Source organism: Octopus bimaculoides, chromosome 5 (genome assembly GCF_001194135.2).
Source record: "Octopus bimaculoides isolate UCB-OBI-ISO-001 chromosome 5, ASM119413v2, whole genome shotgun sequence".
Taxonomy (NCBI): domain Eukaryota; kingdom Metazoa; phylum Mollusca; class Cephalopoda; order Octopoda; family Octopodidae; genus Octopus; species Octopus bimaculoides.
The window spans coordinates 65,520,719-65,541,189 of NC_068985.1; the positions used below are offsets into that span (position 1 = coordinate 65,520,719).

At 38.7% G+C, this 20,471-nt stretch overlaps 1 protein-coding gene across 2 annotated transcripts in view; it reads left to right on the forward strand.

Moving 5' to 3' along the window:
• The window catches only part of LOC106883201 (glycerol-3-phosphate phosphatase-like), a 157,516-nt gene that overhangs the window by 75,299 nt on the left and 61,746 nt on the right, over window positions 1–20,471 (forward strand). For both annotated transcript variants that reach the window (XM_052967765.1, XM_052967766.1), the window contains 2 exons: window positions 1,910–2,002; window positions 5,657–5,794. In XM_052967765.1, coding sequence (XP_052823725.1) covers window positions 1,910–2,002; window positions 5,657–5,794 — 231 coding nt within the window. The remainder of the gene's footprint in view (window positions 1–1,909; window positions 2,003–5,656; window positions 5,795–20,471) is intronic.

Sequence of the window (20,471 nt, forward strand, 5' to 3'; positions counted from 1 at the left end):
AGTAGATGAGTCCAGCAGTACACCATCAAACAGTCAGCATAATCTTCTGTTTGAAGAGCTTGGATTTAAGGAGTGCTTCATTTTGGTCCAACCACTGAAGAACATTTTTTATTATTGTACAGAATCCACTCTTCATTGCAAGTTACAATATGGTTGAGAAATGGGTCGGTCTGGTGACGGAGAAGAAGCGACGAGCAAATTTCATATCTGCGCATTTTCTAATTTTCATTCAAATCGTGTGGTACCCATTTGTTGAGTTTTTTGATTTTCTGATCACATGCAAATGGTTGCAGGTAGTTTCTGGCTAACTTGAAGTTCTTTTGCCAGTTCTTGAGTGGTTTTATGTGGATCTTTCTCAATGACATGGATTTTTAATTGACCATCATCAATGACAGATGAGTGTCCACTACGCTCATGATCTTCAAGGTTCAAGTATCCATTGCAAAAATTGTTTAAACCATTTTTGAGCTGACCACTCACTGGTCATTTCCTCACCAAATGTTTCATTGATATTGCGAGCAGTTTTAGCTGCTTTACGTGCTTTTATGATGTTGAATAGCAAAATTGCTTGAATATTGCACTTTGACAGTTCCATTTCAGTTGATTGTAGCAACAGTGAAAAAAATATCAATGATGCATTTGGGTAAGTCTATGTCTATATCATCAGACAATTGCAAAAAATATGTTTAAAAAAAAATTCAAAACTCTGCAAAAATCTGTTACAAATTCTTCATGGTTCAAAAGGTTACCTACTTTTTACTCAACCTGATATTATAAATGTGCCAAAACTCAAGTTCCTGTGGCTAGGTCTGAAAACACTGTAAAATCAACCATTTGTTACACAACAAAAAAAGGTCTTGGTTACTTGTCATTGCCTCCATGAAGCACCTCATCCCATGTCTTTCCTAGGTCTACCCCCCACCCCAGGTTCCCTCCGCAGAGATCAGCACTTCTTTACATAGCTGTCCTTGTCCATGCACATCACATGACCATACCAGCACAGTCGTCTCTCTTGCATACCACACCTGATGTCTCTTATGCCCAACTTTTCTCTCAAGATGCTCACACTCTCTCATATATGCACATCCAGTGAAGCATACTGGCTTCATTTCTTTCAAGCCTACACATGTCTTTGGCTGTTACAGCCCATGTTTCACTGTCATGTAGCATCGCTGTTCACACACAGGCATCATACAGTCTGCCTTTCACTCTCTGAACTTTGCCCAGCCAATTCATATTCTCACAGCTACTCTCTTGGAGCATCCACCTCCGCTACTAACTTGGTTAGATGATTATCAATTCAGTTTCAAAGATATGACATCACAAATATAGTTACATAATTCATTTAGGCAAGTTAGGAAAAATTTTGATTAATTCTTGACCATTCAAATTGTTTCCTAAAATATTCATCCAAATTTCACAAATGAAGTAGCAAAATGTTTCTTTTTGGATGCTCTCCAAGAAAAAGTACAGTAGAAATTACATTTAAATATTTTCAAAAATTATAGTGATACCTAATCACAGTCACTATTGTTTTACCATTACTGTATCTACTATTTATTGTCAATATTGCTAGTTTTTAACCGTTGTTTTACTGGTATGATAGTTACTGTTTACTCTTAACCATTGCTAAAATGTTACCATCATACTGACTGAAGTGTAATCTTAGTAACTATATGTCCATCCTGTCAATGTCAACAGTGTTGACACTTGTAACTTGAGGTTGAACTTCTCACTTATTGATGACTGTATGACAATTGATCAAGATGTTGACATGTCTCTTTCTGTGGTGGTGGTGGGAAATATTAACAGAAATATGAAAAGTGGATTTGAAGACCAAATCTTCAACAATGTAACAAGTTTATTTAAGTGATTTACTTTTTGTTATGTTTTTTTTCTCTTATTTCAGGGAAAGAATGTGTTCTTTGTAACCAATAATAGTTCCAAATCTAGAAAAGATTATTGTATTAAATTCTCACAGTTAGGTTTTGAAGTGAAAGAGGTAAGTTGTTTTATTTTATTTTGATTTTTTTGGAAAGGTGAGCATATCAGATTAGATCTAAACATTTTGTGAACTAAGTACATGACATGATTTTAATTTTTAGTTATAACATTTTGTTTTCACTTTCACTCCTAGCACTCTTGGAAAAGTATACTTATTACATCTATTCATTTTCCCTATCTATTAGAAATATTTTCAAGTAGAGCAGTTATGCTTACAGCCTAGAAATTTTACCACAAATCTCAAACTTTTCTGCTCGTCGTCGTCGTCATCATCATCATCATCATCATCATCATCATCTTCATCATCATCATCCTTTAATGTCCGTTGTCCATGCTGGCATGGGTTGGACGGTTTGACCAGGCTGGCATGGGTAGGATGGTTTCACCGGGCTGGCACACTGGAAGGCTGCATCAGACTCTAGTTTGATTTGGCATGGTTTTCTATAGCCGGATGCCCTTCCTAATGCCAACCACTCCAAGAGTGTAATGGGTGCTTTTACATGCCACTGACATGGGTGCCAATTTGTGTGACACCGGTATCTGCCATGATTATGATTTTGCTTGGCTTTTTCTCAAGTATGACATAATGCCAAAGGTCTCAGTCGTTGCCTCTGTGAGGCCCAACACTTGAAAGGAACTCAGCCATTTTGCCTCTGTGAGGCCCAGTGCTTGAAGGGAACTCAGTCACTTTGCTTCTGTGAGGCCCAACGCTTGAAAGTATTCTTTATGTGTCATCAGCACAGGTGCACTTGGCTTGACAGGTCCTCTCAAGCACAGCACATCACCAAAGGTCTCGCTCACTAGTCATTGCCTTGTCCAATGTCTTCCTGTGTCTACCTCTACCATAGGTTCCCTCCACAGTTAGAGATCGGCACTTCTTCACACAGCTGTCCTTATCCATACACATCACATGACCATACCAGCACAGTTGTCTTTCTTGCACACCACATCTGATGCTTCTTATGCCTAACATTTCTCTCATTATGCTTACACTCTGTCGAACATGCCCACTGACATTGCACATCCAGTGAAGCATACTGGTTTCATTTCTTTCAAGCCTACGCATGTCCTTGGCTGTCACAACCCATGTTTCACTGCTATGCAGTATAGCTGTTCACACACAGGCATCAAACAACCTGCCTTTCACTCTGAGAGAGAGGCCTTTGCTGCCAGCTCTGAACTTTGCCCAGCCTAATCTTATTCTCACAGCTATGCTCACAGAGCATCCACCTCCACTACTAATTTTGTCACCTACATAACAGAAGCTATCTGTTACTTCTAGCTTGCCTCCCTGGCAAGTTGATGGAGTCTATTTTCTGCACATTTTCAGCACTTATTGTACCTATGCATCTTCCATATACAAAAGCTAGTTTCCCTGTTAACCTTCCTCTGATATTGCTGCACCTTTTATGTGTCCAAAGCTTACACGGGCTGCATCTTATGGAGTTTCTACCTATACCTTTTCTACAGATCAAGCAAGGTCATCTACCTAAAGGGATTTGGGGTTTGTTTGTCTTCCTACTTACTAAGACTTTGGTTTTTGCTAGGTTAACTCTAAGGCTTTTTGATTCTAGACCTTGCTTCTATACCTGGAACTTCTCTAGTTCAGGTAGTGATTCAGCAATAAGAGCAAGGTCATCAGCATAGAGGACCTCTCAGGAGAAGCCTGTCTTGAATTCTTCTGTTATTGCCTGGAGGACTATGATGAACATTTAGCAAACCCCTACGTGCACCCTGAATTATTCGCTGTACTTATTGTCAACCCTCACCTTACTGGTAGTGTCCCTGCACATAGCTTGTACAACTCACACCAACCATTTGTCTATCCCTAGTTACTGCATTGACCATAGATAAGAGATCAGGGGACCCCGTCAAAAGCTTTCTCTAAGTCAGCAAAAGCCAAGTACAGAGGTTTATCTTTGGCTATGTATTTCTCTTGCCACTGCCTTACCAGAAATATAGCATCAGAGGTGCTTCTACCTGGCACAAAACTGAACTGCATCTCATCTAAGCTCTCTCCCTAATTAGTTGGGTTATGACTCTCTCTGTAACCTTCATCACCTGATCCAGCAATTTGATACCTCTGTAATTATTTCTAAGGCATCACCTTTACCTTTGTAGCAGTTGACCATGGTGCTGCTACACCAGTCATTGGATATGACTCCTTCGTGAACCACCTGATTTACAATACAGGTAACTAGACTGTAACCCACACCGCCAGATATTTTAAGCATCTCAGTGGTGATTCCTGAAGGGCTAGGGGCTTTCCGTGTCTTCATATCTTTAATTGCTTTATCTACCATGGAACTGTCGATTCGGGTAGCCGGTCCCTCAATTGAGTCAATATTTGACAGGCTCTCCTCCTCCTACTCGTTCTCTATGTTCAGCAGTTTTTCATAATGGCATTTCCAAGCCTCTTTCTTTGCAGAATCATTAAATGCAAGTGCACCATCATCTATATGGACACATTTCTCTCCTAAGACATCACAATTTTCTCTCACACACTGTCTTGCAATCCGAAACACTTCTGTTCTTTTGTCCTCACTTTGCTGAACATATGCAAACTTCTTCTTTTCTGCTTCTTCCTTGGCTAGATATACCTGTCTCCTAGCATCCCTTCTGGTAATCTGATACAGTTCCCTGCTACCCCCATTCTTCCAGGCCTGTTTCTTAGCTCTTATGGCCCTGTCTACTGCATGTTACTCTAAGTCTTGATGGGACTTCATTAAATATGCTAAAAATTAAATTATCGACTTCCATGTAATTTTAGTTAGTGATTTGTTTTTGAAATTATGCTAATTGTTTACAGCAACTTTTGTACAATATTGTACATCTGTAATAATGACTAACATAATAATGAATAACTATAATAATGAATAACTTAGCAAGTAATGCATTGCTAAATAGGTCTGAAACATGTCTGAAGATATTTTCCTTGCCAAAATGATTAAAATAATGTCATTGATCTAATGTCTTTTCCTCACCTACAAAATATTTTTTATTAGATTTTTAATGCTTGTTCTGTTTAAAATATGCTAATACACTAAATGCTGCATGCAAAAAAATTCTTCACTGAAATTCCCAGCTTACTTGGAATTAGGAAATAAAAGTCTTGCAGCAATTGTTATTGACTCTAAAACAAAAAGGAAAAGAAAATCTATCAAGGTTAATTTACATTCCTTGAGGAAATTCTGATCCCTACTTACAGACAAGGGCAAATTATTGACATGTTTCAGTTTATTAGACCCCATAGTTTTCTATTTATAGTTCCCAGTGCCCTACTCATATACTCACCAACAATTCATTTGCCATGCATATTAACATTTATACATTATCATAGGCTGTTTTTTAAATACCCTTCCTGCTAACATGTGTACCAAAATCTCTTTTGTTATATTCTGTGTAATGCAAATCAACTACTACTATATAAACAAGTTTTTGAAGATTCAGCTCAATGGTTTTTGTTTATAAAATTTCCACTTAGATTTTGTAAAACTATAATTAAAAAAAAACTAGAATTCTGACTTAAAAGCTATATATCTGTACATCAGGGTTCTAAAATCTGAGAAATATATTGAATTTTACAAAGAAACAAGTGTAATATGAATAGAGCACATTTTCTTTTAACTGTTCAAATTTATGTTTTTTCTAGAGTGAAATCATCAGTACAGCTTACATTGCAGCATTGTACCTTCATGAACGCAACTTCAGAGGCAAAGTTTATCTTGTTGGCTCTAAAGGTATAGCTGACGAACTTGATAATTTTGGCATTCAGCATACAGAAGTTGGGGTGAGTATCTTGCAGTGAGATAGTGATGATAATAGTGGCTGGTAGGAAGATTTTATGCTACATCACCAACTGTTCACTGATAAGTGTTATTCTTATTGATGGTGATTCTGTTGTTTTCATTTAGCCCAGAAATAACATTTTTCAGTAGATCTATAATCAAAAGTGTTCCAGCTGTGGCTACCTTTTATTCAGACATAATATATTCTACTTCGTCTTTACAATGCAATATTGTATTTGTTTTTTTGTTTTTTTTTGTTTCATGTTTACATCGAGATCTTCCTTTATTTCTCAAAATAAGAAGTGATTTGAAAATAGACCATTGTTGTTTGTGAGATGAGAAAAAAATTTGAATGACTGAAAATTGTTGAAGAAACTGACTGATAGGAGTCATAACAAGAACACTTGTTCTTTGACTCCCATGTGTTTGTTAAACTGCACATATAAATATAGGAGTAGAACATATTCACTTACAAAATATCGTTAACCCATAAAGAAATTCAAAGTTGTCTTCCTTTTACTGCCTTATTATTGTTCCTGCCAGTTAGTTGCCTTGCTACTCCTTAATTTTTCTCCCTTTCTGCATCCTCCTAGAGTAGGAGAACTCAAAGAGTCTAGGGAAATAGCTTCTCCTTGTCCCCCTCCTTTGCCTCTCTTTCAGTCATCATCATCATCATCATTGTTATCATCATGGCCACTTATCCATTGCTGGCATGGAAAAATGTGAGTTCAAGACAATTTTTATTCAGAATCACTACCCTTCTAAGTAGGTTGGAGAACATGTCCTCCATTACTTCTTTTATCACCCTCCTGTATGAGGAAGAATGATAGAAGAGGGCCTAAGTGAAAGGAGTTAACAAGGCAAAAGAGAGAGTGGTAGAAGAATGAAGAGGTGATGAAAGAAGGTGTAGTGGAAGAGTGAGAGAGAGATAGAGGGAGCAATAGGAAATGAGTGATACATGTGGGAGTTGTGTCTTCTTGGGATTAGCCCTCTCAGAGGAAATTGTCTTCTAGGAAATACAAAGTTGCCCTCTGTGTTATATGTTTCTATCTTTTCACTACCATACACTAAAGGTGAACTTGCTTATATATAAGTTCATCTTTGAGCCTGCATCTTGTCATGGGCCTTTTAGCTTCCATCATATTCTTTCACCATGTGATCTTGCATTACTGAGTTCACCTAGCGCTTTTCCTAAAGTTGCTAATCACTACTTTATGTTGTGTGGGACATTCTTCACTGTGGAATATCTTACTGTTCACAACTAGCTGCCTGTCCCATTTTTGAGTGAGTATGTTGTCTATTTGACTTATATAACTACCAGATTGGTTGATGATCAGATAGTTGGTTGGTTTACTGAAGTTAGTGATGCAAATGTTTAAGATATCAGTGTTGCAGAACTAAAGGAACCTTGATAATTTATCTTTCTTTGTGCCATATCAATAGATGCTGCATTCATACAAAGAAACCATCAAAATGTTTCCTAATATATCCATTAAAATTATTAACCATTATATGGAGATCTCCATTATTTGTAGTCAAGGTAGACAACAAAAATAGTTCTAGAAGTATGTTTGTTCATCTTCTAATACTGATGTGTATGTCGAAATGAATGTTGCTGTCATGATGCATCTGACTAGTCTAAACTTAATTATATTTTCTCACACTCTGACTGTCTCTGCTACTTTATCTGCCCATTTCTTTACACTAGAAGAATTTTTTTATCTGTATTCCTTGCTTATGAGGTGTCTGGTTGAGGCTTCTTTCCATTTAATCTTTTGTACACAGCACATTGCTATTTACCTCCACAATGTGACTGAAAGGCAGTATGACATAAAAAAAAATGTTTTACTGCCTTCTCTCATTCTTTTTTCATCTCTTCTTTGTTATGTACTTTCAATTGTTAATTCCTTTGTTAAAACTTCTGTTGTTTGTGCTATCTTAAATCACATGATGCACAAGAATTATTAGTATCATTTCCCATCTCTGTAACATCTGCAGTTGTGTTTATATAGGTTAGGTTGTTAATATATTTCAATATTTCATTACTAATGTATATATATATATCAATGGAAAAGAAATAATTTCTTCAGTCACATGTCTGAAGCAACAGTAAGTTTATCAATAGGGTTTTTTCAGTACATCCTCTAACATTTTTATGAAGCTTTTATACACTTTCAACTGCAGAGATTCTAAGTCAGCAATCTTTAGAAATAAAAACAGTTTTTTAAATAACAAAATGTATTCATACACAATAATAAATCTCTGAGTGAGGTATAAACAGTGGCTGCACGACATCGTGAAGTATATTTGCCACCTAAATGTGGTTAACCGTTAAGGGTTGATGCTACTGTAGCTTGTAGCCTCAGGAAGACATCTCCTCCAGCTGGCTATTGACACACTTTCTGTGCCCTATCAGTATTTGCAAAGGGAAGTCATCCTTCCCATCTCCAGCCTGACATGATACACACAGACCCGAGTTTCTGGATATTGGCCCGTCATCAGCGTGTGACAACCACCAGCTGGCAATGTGAAGTGGTTCCCAATGCAAATATATATACTTTTTCCAGGGACATTTACCATTCCACACCAATCAAATGGGTGGTGCTTGTGAACTGCTGCAACTTACCAAAGAAATAGATATATAGAGAAAAGGCAAGAAATTGAGAGACAGTATTGTGCATTGTTTTCATATCAATGCAGATGGTCATGAAGAAGAAGAAGAGAGAAAAGGAAGAAAAATAAGGGTATAATATTGTGTGTTGTTTTCAGTCCAGTGTAGGTAGACAGAAAGAAAACATAAATGAGAGAGCAAAAGAAAGAGAAACAAGAAAAAACGAGGCAAAATACTTTAAAGTTGACTGGGGATTAAAACTCACCCCATCTTATATTTTTCTCTAATGATTAGACAGGACCATAAATGAAAAAGGAAGAAAAGTTTGTTTTGATCTTATCAATTCTGGATTACTAATTTGGCACCATCTGAGATATTCTTTGCAACGAGCTTAGTACAATTAAGTATTTTATATAGTCTCCTGTTGCACTATCAATCAAGGCTGCTTAAAGGGGTGTACTCGCTGTTCGTAGTTCCATGAGTTCATCTAGCATGTGTATATTTACAACAATTTACATCAAACATTATTTTTTTCATGTATATATCATTGAGATAATATATTGTACTTACATTATTATGTATATGAATTATGCCGGTATCCATGATAATTACAACCTGTTATGTCCATACCTGCTTGCAAGAAATGTTATTTCATATTTAGGATCTTTTTCGTTTGCATATGTTCACAAGGCCTTTCTAGCATTTGGTTTAAATGCTATCAATGATAGTTGGTGTTTGTTTCATTATGTTTTTTCAAGTTTCATGAATGATTTCTTAATTCTGTGTCAACACGATAATACCATTTCCAAATGTTTATTATGTTTTTGTTGTGGGGATAGACATTAACACACTTGTGTGTTTAAAAGATGGACTTATTGGATTGTTATATCGTTGTTGATGTCAGAGGGTGTTTTTGAATCTTTTGTTTTGGTGCGGAAGAAATAAAAAGTATGTCTTGTGAAGACATTGATTTTACTTCTGCTTCGTTAAATTATATATCCAAATGTTTTAAGATAGAAAAGTGGCAATGAGATATTGTTGTGTCAGACATTAAAATGTTTTTGGTACGAAATCAAAGAAAGACTCATTAACATGGAAGACTTATTGGCTGGCATGATGCAGATGCAACAACACCAACAACAACAGTTACTACAACTACAACAGCAACAACAATACCAACAGTTGCTGGAATTAATGTTGAAGAAGTCTGAAAATACTTCAGGTTCATTCTTGCCAGGCGGCACAGCAAACCCAATTGGAGAATTTATCTATAACCCAGAAGGTACTACTTTTTCTGCACATTTTAGAAGATATGAAGAAATCTTCAAAGAAGAATGTAGAAATTGGAATGCTGAGAGGAAAGTGCAACTACTTTTAAGAAAGGTATCCCCTGCCAAATACAGAAAATACTGTAATTATATTCTGCCGAAGAAATCAGGTGAGATTTTTTATTGAAAATTTTCAGTGAAAGAAGTTCCTCGTTCAATACTGGCTGGCAGTGTTTAAATTTAGTTAAAAAGAATGATGACGATTTTGTCATCTATGCTGGGGTTTTTAGTGTGAAAAATTCAAATTAAATGAATTAACCCTGGACTTGTTCAAATGTCAAATTTTTGTTCAAGGGCTAACTGCAAGCATAGATGTTGATATACATTCCCATATATTAAAAAAATTAGAACAGGGCCAAAAATTAACTCTACCAGCATTGGCTGAAGAATGCCAAGGGATTATAAATTTAAGACATGTTGCAGATAAAATTGAAGAAAAAGATTGCTCTGATATACATGCATGTCGACCTGAAGTGGATAAGAAAAAGTAAAAACTAAGTCTATGCTGTGGGTGCAGAGGTTTACATTTTAAAAGTAACTGCCTTTAAAAATCTTAAATATTTTGAGTGTGGAAAAAACCATACATAAAAGCTCACATTGTATAGTGAAACAAAAAAAGGGTCAAACAAAAAAAATTCTAGAAAGAATGTATTGTCAACAAAAATTCTAAGTGAGGTTCAGAAAAGAAAATTTGTGTCCATAAAAATGAATAATGTGAATATCAATTTACAATTGAATATGGGCAGTGAAATCACAATAATTAACACAGATACATGGAGAAAAATAAGGAAATCTAAATTAAAGGAAACTTCAAAAATTGCGCAAGGTGTTTCAGAAAAAAAATTGCATTTTATGGGTGAAATAAGTGATGTTACATTATGATTATGTGAAAATACTTTGAAAGCCAAATTTTTTTTTTGCTGTTGAAAAATATTACAAATTTATTTGAAACAGACTGGATGGAATTATTTAACTTATGGGACCTCCTCATAAATATTTTTTGTGAAAATGTAAATGGTTCTTCTGCCAGTACAAATAAGGCGGAGAAGGATTTAAAAAAAGAATTTTAAAAAATTTTTCCTGAGGTTTTTTCTGATGAATTGGGTTTTTGCACCAAAATACAGATGAAAACTCTATATTGGTATTTAAACCAAAACGAACTGTACCTTTCACAGTGTTGAAAGAAGTCAACAAAGAATTGGATAAACTTGAAAAGTTTGGTGTTATTGAAAAAATTGATTACACAAAATGGGTATCCCCAACAGTTTATGTCAAGAAAAAAAAAAAAAAATCCAAGTATGCACTGATTTTTCAACAGATTTAAATGAATGGTTGATGCCATATAATTGCCTGTTACCAAGTGTGGAGCGAATTTTCGCAAAGTTGAATGGAGGAAACTTTTTTTCAAAATTGGACCGATCTGAAGCAGGTAAAAGTTGATGAGGAATGTTCAAAATTATTGACAATTAATACCCATAAAGGGTTATATAAATTTAATCACCTTTCTTTTTGGTATAAAGGTAACACTTGGCATTTTCCAACAAGTTATGGATACTATGCTTGCAGGTTTGGGTTTCGCTATAGTTTACCTTGACAGCATCCTCATAAAAAGTGAATCTCAGGCTCAGTATGCTGAGCATGTTAAAAAGGTCTTTGAAAGAATAAAAGATGATGGGTTTAGTGTGAATTTTTTATGCCAAGAATAAAATATCTAGGGCAGATTATCGATGAAAATGGACAGAGACCAGACCCGTTTAGGACAAGTGCAATAAAAGATATGCCTCCCTGACAAACATTTGAATGTTACAAGCATTTTGGGGGCTTGCAAATTACTACCAGGTATACATTCTGAATATGCATGATTTAAAAGCACCCCTGAATAACTTGTTAAAAAAAGACATTAAGTGGAACTGGTCAAACAAATACCAAAAAACTTTTGAAGAAATTAAAAACATCTTAACGTCGGACTTGTTGTTATCACATTTTGATCCAAATTTAGAAATAGTGGTATCAAATGCTAGTGAAAGTGGTATTGGAGCTGTGATTTTACACAACTTCGAAGCAGTAGCTCATGCTTTGTGTTCTTTATTGCCGGCTGAGAAAAGTTACAGTCAAATAGAAAAGGGAGCATTAGCCATCAAATTTATGGTAAAAAAATTCCATGAATTTATACATCAATGAAGGTTCTGTTTGCAGGCAGACCACTGCCCATTATTGTCGATTTATGGATCAAAAAAGGGTATCCTCACAGATACAGCCAACAGATTGCAGCACTGGGGAACGATCCTACTGAATTATGACTTCAAAATGGAGTCATCTAAAAAATTGGGACATGCAGATGGTTTGTCAAGGTTAATACCAAAATACAGTGAACCACTAGAAGGCACAGTGATAGCAGCATTAAGAGCCGAAAATGAAATAAAAAATATATTGTGCAACATTGTGTGTGAATTGTCTGTGACATTGGAGGAAACAAAAAGTAAAGCAGAGACGGATGAGTTAATCATAAAAATGAAAAAAAATAGTGAGATCAGAAGAAACAATTAAAAAAATACATGTGGCTGGATGTAACACAGTTTTAAATTTGTATTCAATATGTAATAATGTGCTTATAATGCCTGCCTCACCACAAAATTGAATGTCAAAAGAATTCCACACTGGACATCCAAGACTGATATTCCATAGTCCAGACTACATATAGACTTTGCAGGACCATTAAACCAATCATATTATCTAATAGTGGTAGGGAGCTTTACAAAATGGCCAGAAATGTATAAATGTCAAAAAACTGACCTCCACAGTAACAGTGGAATTTCTCCACAAAGTTTTTGCTAGGTATGGCGTCCCAGATGCCATAGTCTCCAATAATGGTACACAATTTACAGCGAATGAATTAAAGAATTTTTGCAAGATGTACTCAATTGAACATATCACTACTCCTCTGTATCATCCAAGATCGGATAAGCTGATTGCTTTGTGGACACGTTCAAAAGGGTACTAAAGAAATTCAGAAATGAGTTAGTGGATGATGCAGCATTGACGCACTTCCTAAGAATTTATCATGTAATGCCAAAGCCTAATACCTTTTCAGGCAAGTCACATGCTGAACTGATGTTCGCAAGAAAAATTTTCAGTTTCCGACAAGTTATTACCTGGGAGAAAAAATAAAAACTGAAGAAAAAACTCAAAATATGACCAAGTATTTTAAAACTGGTGATAATGTGTTTTTCAGAGTGTACAGAAATGGAAAAGAAGGTTGGGAAGATGGCAAAATAATAAAATGGGTTAGTAAAATGACATACATGGTAAAAGGTTCGAAATGGGAACATAAAAGATACATAAATCAGCTGGAAAGAAGGTTTACTAAAGAAAGGGTTATGAAGAAAGAAGTACCTATGGAAGTTCTCTATGATATTTTTGGTGTGCCGACTCTACAAGAAATCGTCGAACCAAGGCATAACAGTACAAGAAAAAGAAAACATACAGAATTGTTGGAGGTAGTTCCGAAATGAAAAATATTGAGTTTCAAATGGAAGTAAATCTCAAAAAGGGACCAAGTTAGAAGCGGGGTTGGATGCTCTGAGAGTGTAGCTGCTAGAATAAGAATCACCTGAGCAAAGTTCAGAGAGCTCCTACCTCTGCTGGTGACAAAGGGCCTCTCCCTCAGAATAAAAGGTAGACTATATAGCACATGTGTGTGAATAGCCATGCTACATGGCAGTGAAAAATGGGCCGTGACTGCTGAGGACTTGTGTAAGCTTTCAAGTAGTGAAGCTAGTATGCTCCGCTGGATGTGTAATGTCAGTGTGCTTACACAACAGAGTGTAAGTATCCTGGGAGAAAAGTTGGGCATAAGAAGCATCAGTTGTGGTGTGCAAGAGAGACAACTGCGTTGGTATGGTCTTGTGTTGAGTATAGATGAGGACAGCTGTGTGAAAAATTGTCACACCCAAGTAGTAGAGGGAACCTGTGGGAGAGGTAGACTCAGGAAGACCTGGGATGAAGTGGTGAAGCATGGCGTTCGAACTTTGGGCCTCATGGAGGTGATAACAAGTGACCAAGACCTTCGAAGATATTCTGTGCTTGAGAAGACCTGGCAAGCCAAGTGAGACCATAACCGTGACCTATGCCAGTGCAGCATAACCGGCCCATTAAAAGTACCCTTCAATCACTGGGCAATATACTGTGCTTATGAAGACCTGTTGAGTCAAATGAAGTCATTGTTGTGGCTGGCGACAGTTCTACGTGACTGGCACGTGAAAAGCACCATTCAAGCGTGGTCGTTGCCAGTGCTGCCTGTGTGGCTCCCATGCCGGTGGCGCACAAAAAGCACCATTCAAGTGTGGTCGATGCCAGTACCACCTGACTGGCCCTCGTGGCGGTGGCACATAAAAAGTATCCACCACACTCTCAGAGTGGTTGGTGTTAGGAAGGGCATCCGGGTGTAGAAACTTTGCCGGATCAAATTGCAGCCCGGTGGAGCCTTCTGGCTTGCCAGCTCTCAATCAAACCGTCCAACCCATGCCAGCATGGAATGCGGACGTCAAATGATGCTGATGAAAATGATGATATATATATATATAGATAGATAGATAGATAGATAGATATATAGATATGTGTGTGTGTGTTATAGCCTCAGGCCAACCAGAGCCTTGCGAGTGGATTTCATACACGGAAACTGAAAGAAGACTCTCATATATATGTGTATATTTGTGTGTGTGTGCCTGTATTTGTACCCCCACCATTGCTTGACAACCTATGTTGCTGTGTTTACATTCCCATAACTTAGCGGTTCAGTAAAAGACAATGATAGAATAAGTACTAGGCTTACAAAGAATAAATCCATGGTCGATTTGTTCAAGCAATGGCAATGCTCCAGTATGGCTGTAGTCACATGACTGATACAAGTAAAACAAAAAAAAAAAAACTATGCCATTTTAATCCTGAGGAAGGTCAGTATCTCTGCTAGTATATATATAAAAGTGAGGTTGTGTGTGTGTGTGAATAAGGCTGCGAGCTGGCAGAAATGTTAGCACGCTGGGCAAAATGCTTAGCGGTATTTCGTCTGCTGCTACGTTCTGAGTTCAAATTCCGCCAAGATCGACTTTGCTTTTCATCCTTTCAGGGTCGATTAAATAAGTACCAGTTACGCACTGGGGTCGATATAATCGACTTAATCTGTTTGTCTGTCCTTGTTTGTCCCCTCTGTGTGTAGCCCTTTGTGGGCAGTAAAGAAATAAGTGTGTGTGTAAACCCACATAACTTCTGAAGTTCACTACTGATTTTCTCTAAACTGGGAACATACATTACTTATGTTGCAGAGATGGTTTTAGACTCTTAAAATTTTTCACATACTTAGTAACAGGCCCTATGGGAGCAGAAAAGACCCTTTTGAAGATTATGTGTATAAGGGAGGTAACTCTTTCTGATGTATCCTTCAGAAATTGATGTCTCCCTTACATGCATTGGTCAACAAAATTATCACAATCTCAATTGGGTGTTTGAAAGAACAATACTGGCTCGAAAAAACAGCACTGTAAGTAAATTTAATGTGCAGCTGTTGCAGTACCTTCCTGGAAGTTCTCAGATCTATAAGTTAGTTGATACAATCCCAGATCCAGAAGAGGTGGCAAATTATCCAACAGAATTTCTCAATTCATTGGAGCCTCCAGGACTGCCTTCTTGCAGACTGGAACTTAAAGTGGGAACTCCAGTAATGTTATTGAGGAATTTACATTCATCAATATTCTGTAGTGGGACATGTCTCATGGTAATGAATATGATGTAACATGTTATTGAGGCCACCATTCTCTCTGGATGTAGAAAAGGAGAGGATGTTTTCCTTTTTCATTCAGAAGATGGCAATTTCATATTCATATCAGCTTTGCAATGTCTCTCAATAAATCCCAGGGTCAAACACTGTCTGTGACAGAACTTCACTTGGAAGAGTCATGCTTCTCACTCGAGTAATTAAATGTTGGCTGCTCTAGAGTGGGAAGCGAAAAAATCTATTTGCATTTGTTCCACAAAAGAAACCAAAGAATATTGTTTACCAAGAGGTTTTGTAGGAATGACTACATCCTATGATGGACTCCAGTATCTACTGCTATTTGTGAATGGTGAAGATGGATACCATTTCGGCATAATACTAACAAACCTCAAGATTGCATCGACAAAGCATTTTCCTGCATGGACTTCAGTATCAAAGCATATTCTCCAATTACTCCCACTAACCATGTGGTAAGCCATTACGCCTTATTTTTTCAAGTAATTCATTACTATATATTCACATGTGACTGCATAGGCTTACTTTATGTTTCTTATTCTATAGCCACTCCAGCAATCCAATGTCAACCTTTTGCCTTCTGCAACATTTCAGCAATCCACTTCCCTGATACCATCTCTCATTGCAGGCCCTTTCCGGAATGTACCCATTTACATACAATATCTTCATTACACCTACATTCATTCAACTGTCAACCATACAATGGGTCATGTTAGATGCAGTACCAACTGCTGCAAAGGAGAGTATATCCACTAACAACTTTTCAGTGTGTTCAAAAATCGCATACACCCCACCCCCAATTTTATATATATGTAATATTAGGTATGGTGTATATTTAAAGAAATTATTTTTAAAAGAAAGAGAAGTTACGGGGACGTAAACACACCAGCATCGGTTGTCAAGCGATGTTGCGGGGACAAACACAGACACACAAACACACGCACACATATATATATACAACGGGTTTCTTTCAGTTTTTGTCTACCAAATCCTCTCACAAGGCTTTGGTCGGCCTGAAGCTATAGTAGAAGACACTTGCCCAAAGTGCCACGCAGTGGGACTTAACCCGGAACCATGTGGTTGGTAGGCAAGCTACTTACCACATAGCCACGTTTTTGTAGAAATAATAAAATATGAGTTGAGAATCTAGCTTGGCATAAAAGAAGTCGAAAGTCTATAGTATTATTATATAATTAATAATTGTCTAACTGATGTAAGGTTATAGTAAATTGTGAGTGTAAGAAAAAAATTTATTTATTTGTGGAGTAATGGGTGCAAATAAGTATATTAAAAAATACAAAAAATAATTTGTATATAAAAAATCTTATAAAGGAAAATAATTTATATTGTATACTGATACATTTACAGGGAACATATCTGTGAAAAAAAGTATACATAGGATTACATATTCTAGCTACTTTTTAAGTTATTTTATTTGAAAGTGTATGTGACAGAGAGGACACCATACAAGGAGAATGAGAATATTTATACTGCTGTAAAGATAGGGGGAAAAGCAGGGCCAAAAAACGAATCTAGGTGTGGGTGGAAGTAGGGATGGGGTATGTAGGAGTGGGGGGAATGTATAGGATGGTGGGGTTGGAATGTGTAAGGATGGGGTAATGAGGGAGGGGTGATGATGAAAAGAGAGTGTGGAAGGGAGAAGGTAGGTAGGATTGAAGAGAGGAAGTAGGTGTCAGAGCAAGAGAGGATAGAGGAGGAGGGTTAGATGAAAAGGGGAGGAGAGTTGAGCCCATGTGGCACAAAGGAGTGAAGAGAGAACATTAATCCCTGTTCATGGCGAACACGGAAGTCTGGATGGCCCTTGTGCATGGACAATCCGAACACAGATAGGTGTTGTAAAGAATGACCGGTACAGCGGAAATGGTGTGAGACCAGGATGTCATTGCCGAGTCTGATGTCTCAGAGGTGTTCCACAAAGAGGTCAGCCAAGTGGTGTCCCGTTTGTCTGATGTATAGAGAAGGACAAAGAGAGCAGGAGATGCAATAGATGACATTGCTAGAAGTGCAGGCGAAGGAGTCAGTGATATGATAGGGTCGATGATAGGTGCATGTGAGGTGGGTGGTGTTGGAGAGGAAAGGGCAAGTGCAGCAACATGGGCAGGAGCAGGGGAACGAGCCATGTTGGGAGGTTGGGTTAGGGAAGGAACTGTGGACCAAGAGGTCTCATAGGTCATGGGCTCGTTTGAAGGAGGGGAGGGGTCAGTTAGGGAAGGTGTGCGAAGTGGAGGGGTCAGATTGGAGTTGCCAGAAGGCTTGGAGAATGGTGCATTGGAGAGGTAGAGTGGTGGGGTGGTAGGTGAAGGTAAACGGGTGATGGAGGTGTGGGGAGAGAGCAGATGCATGGTCCATGGAACATTCTCTGGCAAGGGTGGAGTGGATAGTGGTGAGGGGATATCCACGTAGGATGAAGTGGCAAGCTATGAGTTGAGACTGAGTCCCAAAGTCATGGTTGTCACTGAAGAGCTTGCATAGACAGAGGAATTGGGAATAGGAGATGAAGCGCTTGGTGTGTTTAGGGTGGGAGGAGGAGGAGTTGAGGTGTGAGTTTGTGTGTTTGTAGTGGATGGTGGTGGTGAGAGTGGAGTGATGAATGCTGACCGAAATGTCAAGAAAGGCAACGGAAATGTCAGAAATATTGCAGGAAAAGTGGAAGGCAGGATGGAAAGATTTGACAAAAGAGTAGAAGGAGTCTAGATGTTTGTGGGAGAGTGAGGTCGCATCAATACAGTCGTCAATATAACGACCATATATTTCGGGAGTGGGACCAGGGGAACTAGAGAATATTTGGGCCTCAACATAGCCAATGAACAGGTTCGCATAGTTGGGCCCATTCCCGTTCCCATGGCCACTCCCGAGACTTGCTGCTAAAAATCACCTGCGAACGAGAAGCAGTTAAGGGAGAGGACAAGTTCGGCCAGACGAAGGAGTGTGGATGTGTCAGGCTGGGGGTTGGGTCGAAGGTCAAGGAAATGTTGGAGTGAACGCAGCCCCTCGTGGTGAGGGATCACTGTGTATAGGCTCTTGATGTCAAGAGTGAAGAGAAGTTTAGAGGGGCCAGGAGAAAGAATTGAACAAACAAAGAGCATGGTTGGTGTCATGGATGTGAGAGGGGAGGGAAGCCACTAGGGGGGGGGGGCTAAGACACGGTCAAGATATCTGGAGATGAGTTCGGTGGGGCAGTTGTAGGCAGAGACAATGGGACGGCCAGGGTTGTTAGGTTTGTGGATTTGGGGGAGGAAGTAAATTGTGGGGGTGTGAGGAGTGCAGACAATGAGGTTAGAGGTGGTGGGAGGGATATGGGAAGAGGAGATGAGGTCATGGATAATGAAGGACACAGTCTGTTGGTAGCTGGGCATGAGGTTGGAGGGCAGAGGGCAGTAGAATGTGTCTTGAAGTTGGCGGAGAGCTTCTGCCTTGTAGAGGTTCGTGCGCCACACCACTATTGCCCTACCCTTGTCGGCCAGTTTTATGATGATGTCCATGCAACGTTGGAGATATCAAAGGGCCAAGAGTTCGGCTGGGGAGATGTTCAGATGTTGGGGGCGCCTGGAAAAGTCAAACCAGTTTACAGCACGCTGACAGGGACCTGCAAAAAGATCAACTGCTTGGAACTGGCCAGGAGCTGGCGTCCACTGGGATGGTCGGCAGCCCAGGTCGGTAGAGCAGTCCACACTAGATGCAGGTGGAGTGTCCCAGAAAAGTGCACACAACCTAACACGGTGCACAAAGCTGTGGATATTGGCACGAGTCCAAAATTCGTTGCTGGATAGAGTGAGGGGGATGAAGCGCAGACTATTACTGAGGAGGGAGTGCTCTGTCTTAGAGAGGGGAAGATCAGGAGGAATGGTAACAGACTGAAGTGGAGGAGTGGATGGGTGACTGGGAGGGGATGAGGGGTATGTGGGTGGGGGGGACAGAGGGGTAGGATGGGGGAGAGGGGTAGGGGAGGAGTCGGAGAAGTGGCATCGGGTGTGATGGAATGGAGGAGTGAGTGGAGTTTACGTTGTTTAGTGTGAGCGAGAAATTGATGAAAGAGATGATTTAAATGAATTATGTAACATAGTGTTAGCATCGGAGGGCGACTGAGAGGAGAAGATGGAAAAAGCAAGAGAGAGAAGGCGGTTGATGGGGTGTATCTTGGAGAGATTAGAATGAATGGTGGCGTGCATAAGGCGTAGGATGTAGTATGGAGTATGGGTAGGATGGTTGAAGCAGAGTGAAGAGTGGGGTGGAAATGGAGGCGGAAATCCTTTAGGGATGAGGTGGTGATGAAGGCAGCAACTGAGAAAGGAAACGTGGCTAGAGAAGCTTGTATTTTTGAAAATTAGTAGGGAAAGGCTAATAGAAGGCTGAAAGCAGTGGAAAGGTGTTTTTATAGGCGGTGGTGAAGGTGGAGGAGGAAAGGTTTGTAATTAGGCATGACTGAAAAACGAGAAGGAAAGAGATATATGTGTATATATATGTGTATGTGTGTGTGCATAAATATATGTATATATATACATATGTATATGTCAGGTCACTCTTGTGTACTACTAGTAACATGTAATCCAGTACAACCTGTCACATGGTCAGGTTGTCAGCAACTAAACTGGCAATCCCACCAGGCTTGCTGCGTGAGGAGGGTATTGTTGGAGAACCCCGGAGGATGAAAAATAAGACTTGTCAAAGGGCGGAGGAACTCTTGAACAGTCAACAGTCATCCAACAAAATATCTGTAAATATGTATTTCTTTTCTTATATATTGACCGTTGACTGAACACTATTCAATTTTTTTTCTCCGTGTTTTTCTCCTTGTCTCCGTATTCTTTCTGTTGAAGAGCGTAGCTCGAAACGTCAAAGACTTTCCGTATTCCCGAGCGTCATACTAATATATATTTTTGTTATTTACACCACCTGTCCTCGTCTGTTGTTATTATTTGTATATTCTCCCATAT